The 11,510-nt window shown below is 41.8% G+C and overlaps 1 protein-coding gene across 1 annotated transcript in view; it reads left to right on the forward strand.

Moving 5' to 3' along the window:
- LOC139374715 (FHF complex subunit HOOK-interacting protein 1A-like) overlaps positions 1–11,050 on the forward strand; it is a 39,329-nt gene extending 28,279 nt beyond the window's left edge. The window contains exons 9-14 of the mRNA XM_071115823.1: positions 698–777; positions 1,137–1,339; positions 2,650–3,720; positions 4,058–4,236; positions 7,198–7,318; positions 8,098–11,050. Coding sequence (XP_070971924.1) covers positions 698–777; positions 1,137–1,339; positions 2,650–3,720; positions 4,058–4,236; positions 7,198–7,318; positions 8,098–8,300 — 1,857 coding nt within the window. The 3' untranslated portion in view covers positions 8,301–11,050. The remainder of the gene's footprint in view (positions 1–697; positions 778–1,136; positions 1,340–2,649; positions 3,721–4,057; positions 4,237–7,197; positions 7,319–8,097) is intronic.
- Positions 11,051–11,510: the final 460 nt, after the last annotated feature.

The following is an 11,510-nucleotide window of genomic DNA, read 5'->3' on the forward strand; positions in this document are numbered from 1 at the left end:
GAGCAGTGTCCAAAGAAGGGTCAGATGTATACAGAGTGGTGTCGTCTGCGTAGAGGTGGATCAGGGAATCACCCACAGCAAGAGTGACATCATTGATATATTCAGAGAAAAGAGTCGGCCTGAGAATTGAACCCTGTGGCACCCCCATAGAGACTGCCAGAGGTCCGGACAACAGGCCCTCCGATTTGACACACTGAACTCTATCAGAGAAGTAGTTGGTGAACCAGGCGAGGCAGTCATTTGAGAAACCAAGGCTGTTGAGTCTGCTGATAAGAATACGGTGATTGACAGAGTCAAAAGCCTTGGCCAGGTCGACTCACTGTTGGTGAGTCGCCCCATTCCAAACCCTCAAATGGACAGACATTTCCATACATTTATCATTATTCAGCTGTCAGCTACTCAGACAGACAGACATACACCATGCCTAAAACATAACTCATTAAGGACCTAGGGGCACTATTAACTGGTTACATGCCAACTAAGTGAAGTTGCATCAGGGATACTTACAAAACAAGTATCATCAAAAGCTGTGACTTCAGGCTGTCCAAACAGGTATGATGCCAGGTGCCACAGGCAGACATTTTGAAATTCAGCCCTGGTAATCCCTTGCATGTTAATCCAGCCCTGTGATGTATTCCGGTCCTCTGAGGCCTTTGTTTCATCATCTTGTGATGTTTATCTTCTTGGTGTTTTCCAGCTGGGTACTGTGTCTCTGGCACTGTTCCAGACTCTCATTGGACTGTACTGTGAGGATGTGATGCTGCAGCTCATCTTGAGGTGAGTGGGTGGGGCCTGTTCCATGTTCTATGCATGTTCATGATGATATTATATGGAACATTTGGGGTGTATGATGTATTTCTCTGTATATCTAGTTGAGGTGTACACACACACTTACAAATTCAGTTTCTCCTCTCAGCTAAACCTCATTGTCTTACTGTAAATCATGGTACAGCTGATTGGTTTACCATGTGATGAGCCCGTACTCCTCTTTTTCTCCTTAACACCCAAACACCGACCTATCTCCATTTCTTGGTACAACCATAACCCCCCGTCCTCCTCCTAACCCTAGTCTCAGTTCCCCCTGCTGGGGCTCCCTAACAGGATCTATCCCCCCCCCCCCTCCTCTGGTTCTCCAGGTACCTGATCCCCTGTAATCACATGATGCTGAGCCAGAGACGTGTGGTGAAGGAGAGAGACTTCTACTCTGTGTCGGCCGCTAAGATCCTGGCGCTCACACCCTCCTGCTGCTCCCCCGAACACAGCCCCCCACCTCTCAGACAGCTGGACTCCATCCTCTGGTCAAAGAGTACAGACAACAGTCCTAACACTGGCACCATGGGTAAGATAGGTTCACTGGGGATTTCTAGCTGGTTCTGTACTTTATATATGCCTATCACTAGGACAAGACAGTGTAACGTGCCACATGCAGAAGTAAAGTTGAATTAACCCCCTATTTAACCAGTTGCTTTCTATTTGAAGGTGATCTTTTGAATGCCTCAATGGTTCTCAGGGAATAAACTGTTACTTCTGAAGGATTTTAACAATGGGTTTCATTATTATAGGTCGAGAGATAGACAATCTAGTTTCCTTTGTTTCAAGTGGCCTGAATATTTGTGTTTGGGATTTTAGGCCATGTGCTGCAGCTTAGTCTGAGTAGACGAAACGAATTAAGATCCCATTTGATCCTAATCTGATTCACACTTCACTCTCTTCTGTATTCACAATCGCAGCTTCAATGAGCTCTACGCTGAGCCAAAATCTCTAACACACAAAGTTCCTTTACTGAGTTGCGACTAGTCATAACATTGTTGAGCGCTTTGACCTAATTAGAGGTGGTTTTTGCCAAAAACCATCAAAACACAAACCACACAGACAAAGTGTTTGAACTGTCTAGATATCCATGATACAGCCCATCACCTTGGAAAGTTAACATTATGTATGTGTATGTGTGTATGTATGTTGTACTATATATATATATATATATATATATATATATATATATATATATATATATATATATATATATATATATATATATATATATTAGTACAACAGGGGTCGGCAACGGGCGCCCTGCCCTGTGTTCTGTTGATAATGCATTATTCCTATCCCCGCAGTAGAACGTGTTCTATTGATAATGCATTATTCCTATCCCCGTAGTAGAACACGTTCTATTGATAATGCATTATTCCTATCCCCGTAGTAGAACGTGTTCTATTGATAATGCATTATTCCTATCAATTTACTATTCCTTATTAAGAGTCATTCAAACATCCATCAGTTATGGTTCTGTATGATTTTTACATGAAGTCTCATGTTGTCAGATTAATAACATAAGAGGCCTTATTAGAAAGTGTTTTTATCAACTCATGAAATCTCAATTAAATCAGTTTAGCCTCCTGTGGTTAATTGTCAACGTCATTAGTTCTGCTGTGCGTGAATTCATCGTGCATGCAGCGCAGTGTGTCAGCCAGGATTAGTTATATTATTCATCGCACTGACTTGTTCTGTTTCCTGTCTTTCTCTCTCTCTCTCTCTCTCTCTGTCTCTCTGTCTCTCTGTCTCTCTGTCTCTCTGTCTCTCTCTGGCTATCACTGTTAGATACATTACTGACTTGTAGTGCTCCCTGTCTTTCTGTCTGTTTTTCAGAGACCGAGGAGACCTTTTTGGAGGAGGATGGCTCGGGCTACTCCTGCGTCATCGGCTCTGAGATTTACCTGGATGTGAACTACCTGCACTACCTTTACAACGCCCGCCTGGGCATCAGCAGCTGCACCCGGGCCTGCCAGGTGTGGTCAGCCCCCTACGATGGAGAGGACCCCCCTCCAGAGGAGTACCAACCCAGTGCCCTGGAGGAGGCTGGGGCCAGGGGACGCCAAGCCCAGACGGTCAACCCCAAGAGGTCACATCCACATCCACGGCCTCGTCCCCCCTGCCCGCCCCAGACCACAGACCCAGCCCCTACTAATCAACTAGAGCTGGAGTGGGACGATAGTTATGATGCCGGTCCGGTGGTGTCCCCCGAGGCTGCTGAGAGTAGTAGACCTCCACAGCTGCCTGCAGCCGAGCCGCCCAAACACATCCAGGAGATGAGGAGGACTGCCATCATGCTGGTTAAGGGTTCCTACATCGAGGAGTCCGACTTCCAGGATGATGTCATGGTCTACGACCTTGTGGCAAAGAAGGACGCCCGCGATACTGTGGATCGCCGCAGACCCAGCCGGGAGACACTACCGGAATCGGAGGAATCTGAAATAGACTCGAACTTGAACCTTGAGGAGGACCATTTCAAAGAATCCAGTTTGCAGGAGAAGGATGAGGTCCCCCTCAGCAATGGCCTGAGTCTTCCACTCCATCCCACCAACATGGAGGTCAACAGCTCGGAGGTCACAAAGGGGTCAAAGGAGGTCAAGGCTCATGTTGCAGACCACAATTCCAACCTCCAGAGCCCCTCGGCTGAGGTGGGGGACGACCTCATGGGTCAGTACGAGGAGCTGATTCGTACGCTGGGCAGCGACGAGACCGGGACTGGGGGGAGCAGCCATGTGAAAACGGTGGACAAAGAATTCCGGAATCCTGTTGTCACCCCCATGGAGGAGGACGAGGTGGACTTCAGCTCCTTCTCTGTGGATACGCCAGAGCTGGAGAAGCCGCACTCATCCCTGTTTGGGACCAAGCTCCGCAGTGGGAGCACTAGGAGCCATTCTGTGCCTTTTACAGGTAAGATAAAACAACACTCAGAAATAAAAGCCTTAACTTTTGTACAATATCTTCACCAGGTTTGAAGGTCAGCTCTCTAACACGTGTCAAGAATTTGCTGAAGAATCACAACGTGGTTATCTTACCATGCATTTGACTCATAGCGAGAGAGAGGCTTTACTCAGACTGTCAAACCTGGTTAAATTAAAGTAAGACAGATAAAACTTCAGTCTGAGTAAAGTCTCTCTCTCTCTTCCTGTGTAGATTGAAGTATTATCTGCCTTACTTTAAGGCTTGTTCTTGATCTTTAACCAGGTTTGACAATCTGAGTGAAGACTCTCTTTTTCTCTTCCTGTAGGGCCATTTGTCAGTGTGCTGTTGTCACGTCTGGAGAACATGCTGGATAACTCTCTCCATGTCAACCTCCTGCTGACTGGTATACTGGCCCAGCTGGCTGCCTACCCCCAGCCCCTGCTGCAATCCTTCCTCCTCAACACCAACATGGTGTTCCAGCCCAGCGTGCGCTCACTCTATCAGGTACAGATAGTGTGTGTGTGTGTGTGCGCGACTGTGAGTGTGACTGTCACCAGCCCAGTGTCCACTCCCGCTCCTAGATTCCATTAATTCTGTCAGTCTGTCTGTCCATTTATCGCTATGTATAGACTTTCAATCTGTCTGTCCATCTATCTCTATTTGTAGACTTTGTCTGTCTATCTGTATCCTTTGTTCTCTGAATGACTTTGAGGCAGATATGGACACAGTCCTACTGTTAAGATACTCCTCATAGACACTGCAATGCACGCCTACTCAAAACAGAGACAACTCTCTTAGTAAACATTTCACTCTGCTCCATTTAGTAAGCATTAGAGGTGTAAAAACATCCCCCCAAAAAAACTGTTTGCTTTTCTCCCTCATCTCTCTAAGCTGTTTAAACCTCTGGAGACTCATGAAACAACCAGAAAACCTGTTAGAAGTTCGAGAGGAGGGATCCGTTATGAATAGTATTAATTAGAGAGGAGATTATGAATACTCTGCGTTTGTCCTACATGGAACCTTATTCCCTATATAGTGCACTACTTTTAACCAGAGCCTTATGGACCCTGGGTAAAAGTAGTGCACTATATAGGGGATAGGGTGCCATTTGGGACGCAACCTATGAGCGGCGTACACTTAACGTGGCAATGAAAACAGAGTTCAAAATGGCTGTGAAACAAGTCTAGTGAGACTTTAACACAGTGTTTTTCTCTCCGCTGGCTGATTCATGCATAATTGAATAGAGGATGTGTAAACAAGTAAATCAAAATGGAATGGGGCCGTTTGAAAGCTCGCATTAAAGGGAATGTTTGGATGGGGATGAAAGGGGATGGCGAGTTGTTGACGTACAAACACTGGGTACTTCATTTTCATTAGGGTCCAGATTAAAAGAGGTGGATTGTTTGTCATGGAGATAAATGCGGTTTGGTTCTCTCATCATCAGTGTGTCTTGTTTTGCTTAATGTCCTTGTTTTGTCTGGTTTATGCCTCTGGTTTTGTTTTCAATCGTGTAATATGCTTTTATGCAAAAGCTACCTGTTTTACACCTGATAGTGTGTATTGCAATACTCTTGGCATCAAGTACGTAAAGCCTGTTGGCTTAATTCAGTCAAAACAAATTTATACTTTCTTTGATAAGGCGTCTTGCGCTGTGGAAATGCAATGATTGCATTCATTTTTCTCAGTAGAACAATACAATGTTTGTGTGCAAAAAAACAAAATAATTCAGCATGGTGATCTCATTGATCCACCATCTTGTTTCAATGTAAGCTCGCGAGATCAGGATAGCCGAATGAGACTACCTCATTGTAGCTTTGATACAATATTTATCGTGTACTTTCTGTGCTCTGGCAGCTACAGTGCCTTCAGAAAGTATTCACACCCCTTGACTTTTTGTGTCACTGATCTACACAAAATACCCCATAATATCAAAGTGGAATTTTGTTAGTAGAACATTTTTTTAAATTAATAAAAAAGGAAATGCTGAAATGTATTGAGTCTAAGTATTCAACCCCTTTGTTATGGCAAGTCTAAGTAAGTTCAGGAGTAAAAATGTGCTTAACAACTCACAAATTGAATGGACTCATTCTGTGTCCAATAATAGTGGTTAAAGGGTTTTCAAAATGACTACCCCAAACATACAATTATCTGTAAGGTCTCTCAATCGAGTAATACATTTCAAGCACAGATTCAAAGACCAGGGAGGTTTTCAATGCCTCGCAAAGAAGGGCATTGATTGGTAGATCAAATTTTAAAAAGCAAACGCTGAATATCACTTTGAGCATGGTGCTGTTATTAATTAGGCTTTGGGTGGTTTGTCAATACACCCAGTCATTACAAAGATACAGAAGTCCTTCCTTACTCATATGCCGGAGAGGAAGGAAACTGCTCAGGGATTTCACCATGAGGCCAATGATGATTTTAAAATGGTTACAAAGTTTAATGATTGTATAATGAGAAAGCTGAGAATAGATTGTGATAGGAGACAAATGAGTATGGATCAACAACATTGTAGTTACTCCACAATACTAACCTAAATGACAGACTAAAAAGAAGGAAGCCTGTATAGAATAAAAATATTCCTAAACATGCATTCTGTTTGCAACAAGACACTTAAGTAATACTGTAAAACATGAGGCAAAGAAAGGAACTTTTTGCCCTGAATACAAAGCTTTGTTTTGGGACAAATTCAACACAACACATGACTGAGTACCACTCTTCATATTTTTGAACATTATGTTGGCTGCATCATGTTATGGGAATGCCTGTCATCAGCAAGGACTAAGGAGTTTTTTAGGATAAAAAGAAACTGAACACAGCTAAGCAAAGGCAAAGTCCTAGAGGAAAACCTAATTCAGTCTTCTTTCCAACAGACACTGGGAGACTAATTCACCTTTCAGCAGGACAATAACATAAAACACAAGGCCAAATTTATACTGCCGGTGCTTACCAAGACGACATTGAATGTTCCTGAATGGCCGAGTTACAGTTTTAACTTAAATCGGTTTCAAAATCTATGGCAAGACTTGAAAATGGCTTTCTAGCAATGATCAACAACCAACTTGACAGAGCTTGAATAATATTTTTTATAATAATGGGTAAATATTGTACAATTCAGCTGTGCAAAGTTCTTAGAGACTTACCCAGAAAGACTCACAACTGTAATCACTGCCAAAGGTGATTCTAACACATATAGTCTCAGTGGGAGAATACTTATTTAATCAAGATGTATTAGTGTTTTATTTGTCATAAATGTTTTAATAAATGTTAGAATTTTTCTTCCACTTTGACATTAGAGTATTTGGTGTAGATTATTGACAAAAATTACAATTAAATCCATATTTAGTCCCTCTTTGTAACACAACCAAATTTAGAAAAAGTCTAGGAGTGTGAATACTTTCTGAAGGCACTGTATTTCCTGTCTGATGTTCTACTGATGTTACTATATATGTGTTTCCATATCAGGTACTAGCATCCCTTAAGAACCAGATAGAGCAGCAGGCCTCGACCAAGAAGGACTTCCCAGAGCTGATCACCTCCGCCCAGCACTGCCTCCTGGCCAGGGAGAGTTCACTCAAGGGTCAAGGTGAGACTTGATTGACTACAGTACCCATAATTCTCTGTCCTACATATCTGGTTCCATGTTAGTAAAGATGTTCTGAAGCTAACGTAATGGCTTCCCTGCCAGGATACATAGTGTTTATAACAACTGTATAACTGTGTACTGTTACTTACTGGTAGTATAAATGTTTTGTTTGAATAGACGTTGTTCAATGTTGAATTCTGAGCTTTATTGTCAGCTATCCTATGAGCATCATTAGAATGTCATTTAGGTCTGTTTTGTAGCCAATAGCCAGGTCATTGAGATTAGAATAGATACAGGCAAAGCTTCCAGAGGATTTGAGGCAATATCCTAGATCATAAGACCAGTAATGAGCCAAGCAATAACGTTGTTTCTTATCGCTGCAATGCAATGAAGCACCACTGAAAGATTAAAACTGTATCTGTGCTTAGTTTGTGTTGTGTTTGGTTCCTCCTTGAGGACTTGGAGAATATATTCAGCTTGGTCATGAAGCATATCAGCAATGGAGAAACAACAACCTGACGTTCTTCTTCTCATACTTCTCTAGTATACTGCATTCCCAATGGTTTCTCCCCACCATTTTATCTGCAAGCTTCTCTCTGAGCAAGGAATGTATTGGTATGAGATTGCATGAGATTTAAAAAGGAAAATGAGACTGATATAAAAGGGAGAATTTCTTCTTTCAAGCGGACCAACATGAGCTTGCTACAATGTCCAACTGCAGTTGAATGCTACTATTACTAATGTTTTATTTTTCATCTCTATTTACTTATCCTCCACAGATACAAACAGCGGAGACAGCCGAGAATGTTCCCCCCCGGAGGCAGGAAGGATGATGAAGAGCTCTCCTCCTCCCCAGCCCAAGACCATTTCCCTGGCCAGGACCGAGGTCTTCGCTACCGTCCTCTTCACAGAGTTCCTCAAAGAACTGGCGGCCATTGCGCAGGAGCACTCAATACTATCGCACGTCCCTATGGAGGAGTAACGATATAATAACATTGCAATAACGTTATAATAACATTTTAATGATGTTATGGTAACATTGTCTCACAGGGAAGGTGTGAGTGTCTGTCCCTGACCTTTTGTGTCCACTTGGGTCACTTTTAAACGTTTTAAACGTTTTTCATGTTTTCCAACACTACTTGATGAAGAACACTATACCTCTTGGATTGATTCACTCATCTTTTATCTCTCTCCCTGAGGTAGTTTTTAAATTGGGTTATATATATTTGAGGCTAATATATTTTTCCAAACCAAAATATAAAAACGTCGGGCTCTGATGTACAGTAACACATAACTTACAGGAATCTCTCACCCATTTGATGCATTTGCCATTGATACCCTCAGACAGACTCGTGTATATTGTTCTGCCCTCAGAGAGTTGTATGCATAGGCCTATGTCATATCCAAGGAGCAGGTCATGTGATTTATAATGACTGGAAAGTACTGACCTACTTCAAGCCTTTGGTGGAATCCCTGCACCAACCAATAAGAATGCTGAAATGGAAACGTGGGGCTAATCGACCAAAGACTGAATAGAATGGAACAGGCTGAATGGAACAATGGGAAGTTAATGATACACAAAGGACACATAATCTATCCCTTTAGGCTTTTAGACTTACAATATTGCATTCATAAATGTCAATGTATTGCCCTGGTAGCAACAGCCTCTCCAGTGACCAGCTCTAGTTGTCTTGTAGTGATGGCCACCATACAATGGGGAATTATACGTGGCCTTACCGAAATCTCTGTTGGTGCCGTGTTGTCACCCTGGGGTTGCATGCTGTACTGGAAATAATCAGGAGCCTAATTTTCAGGATCTCTCCCTGCGGAGTATTCATCTCTAATCAAATGTTATTTGTCACCTGCTTTGTAAACAACAGGTGTAGACTAGCAGTGAAGTGCTTACTTACGGGCCCTTCCCAACAATGCAGAGAAAGAAAATAGAGAAATGGTGGAAAAGTAATAAATCCACAATAAGTAACACTAACTTGGCTGTTAACACGGGGTACCAGTAACAAGTACCCTAGCAGCACCACTAAACTACTGGTTAGCGCGTTGGTGTTAGAAGTGGGATGCTAGTGGGAGTCCCATTCATCTCATACTTACTTTATGAGTTGGTGTAGACCATGGCATTCTCTAATGCTATGTATTTGGTGGTCGTTGTTGTTCAAAACTCTTGACTGAAGGAGAGGCCTAGTAAGTTAGACGATCAGGCTCACTGTACAAAACAAGTTTGTGTGTCGCTAAATACCTTAAATCAAAGACTTTCTTTGTTCAATAGACATATTTCAGTTATGTTAGGTTTTCAATGCACATTAGATATTCAATCTGGAAGTTGTTTTTTTAATTTAGGGGTGCACTTCAGGACACTGAGTTCTTCTGACGTCAATTCTCAATGCTGCGGCTAACTCCATTTTCCCATGGTGCACCAGGTCCTGTCCACTGAATGCACGTTATTTATAATGATATCTCTCTAAAAGGAGCTTTCCATATCAGGGTGATGCATTCAATGTTCGCATCCAAAACAGCACCTTATTTCCTATGTAGTGCACTACTTTTGACCATATAAATCAAGAGTAGTGCACTACATGGGGTAATGGGTGCCGTTTGGGAAGCCCTCAATGTCTTAGCCTTATTTTAGTACCTTTTGTATACAATTGGGAATAATAATCAAAGAAGCAGCACACTATGCAAATCATTATTGATATTTGAGGTATAAGAGTACTTTATTACGTTTTGTTTCCTGATGGGGTTGGTATTTAATACATAATGTACTTAATGTCACAATAATGGAACTGTTTTGTAGAGAGAGGTTCTATTGCCATATTTTTTCACAGTTGTAACTTGAGTTGTTCTGTCTTCTCGTTGCTGTATAGGGAATGCATGTTTCTTGTATGTTTTTATGAGTCAAGTTGGGAAAATTGGAATACATCACTGTTGGTTTGTTCATTGATGATTTGGCACATTCATTTTAGCATTGAGTGTTGGCCAACTCTCACAGGAAGACGAGGGTAGCCTGAAATCCAAGCTGATACGCTCCATTTAAAGTTTGAATTCCAGACTAAGACATGGTCTACCATTAGCAACAAATAAATAGCCTTTGATTTTAATGGACTTTTTTATTTAAGGTTTTGATTTCAACCAAGGAGACATTTTGTAACAATGCCTGTCCCTATTAAATCGATATGTTAGGGAAGAACTACCTAAAAATTGGTGCCTGAATTTTGTTTGTTTACAGTGTCTACTCTGGGCTAAGCATGGTCATGTTCAGTAGGCATAAAAGTGAGCTTATCCATTTAGAAATGCTCTTTTTTGTTTTCTGTTGCAAAACTTTTTCCTATGGTGCATCCTAATGAACGTGGATGCAGCTGCAAAGTCAAAAATATACCACTGTCTGCTCGAACTAGTCCACAAATTGGTCCGATGGACAGTTATGGAATGCATCATTTCTTGCCATTGCTAAATTTGGTGATGTACTCCATATTCTCTTGTAGTAGAATGTTGTGTGGAGCACATTTATTTTAACCAAATTTAGAGACACAGTTCTCTTCAGTTGCGTAGAGGTTTAATTCCAAAGAGAAGTAGTCTAGTTTCTCCCTTTCTACAACTATTAGCATCCATTTTAGATGTCAGCGATGACCTTGTCAGGTTACTCCAGTGTGTATTCTTCTGTCATTAAAGTCAGAGGTTCCAAGAAATGATTATTTTAATAAAGACATCTATTAAGTGTAGTCTTTATAATACTTTTTTTTATTGAAGAACAGATAGATATGTCATGTGTTTTGACTTGACAGCTTCTCTACCCAAATGTATATTTTAGCTTCACCTCGGCAAAGTGAAATGCAAAACACAGGGAAAACACATTTTTCCTTCCTCTTCTTTCACCCAGAAGTGGTTGTGTTTTCAATGGTTTGTTCAGTGGACTCCACTGGCCTCGTTTAGTAAACAATCCCCCCTCTATCCCTGGTCATACCTGATTCTAACATGCAGCCTTTGTCCTGATCTTTTCCAATTCTGATTGTGGCCACATTTTTGGACGATTAAAAAAACGCATTGTGATCAGATCGAAGTGTACACGGACAAGATCAGGATGAATGTTAACAGCAGGTATAAACAGGGCTTCTGACAGCCATTCATCCAGTGACCCAGCTTCTGTTCAAAAATAGGTCTTCTTCACAGGCACTGAAACAGC

This window comes from Oncorhynchus clarkii, chromosome 19 (assembly GCF_045791955.1).
Source record: "Oncorhynchus clarkii lewisi isolate Uvic-CL-2024 chromosome 19, UVic_Ocla_1.0, whole genome shotgun sequence".
Classification (NCBI taxonomy): Eukaryota; Metazoa; Chordata; class Actinopteri; order Salmoniformes; family Salmonidae; genus Oncorhynchus; species Oncorhynchus clarkii.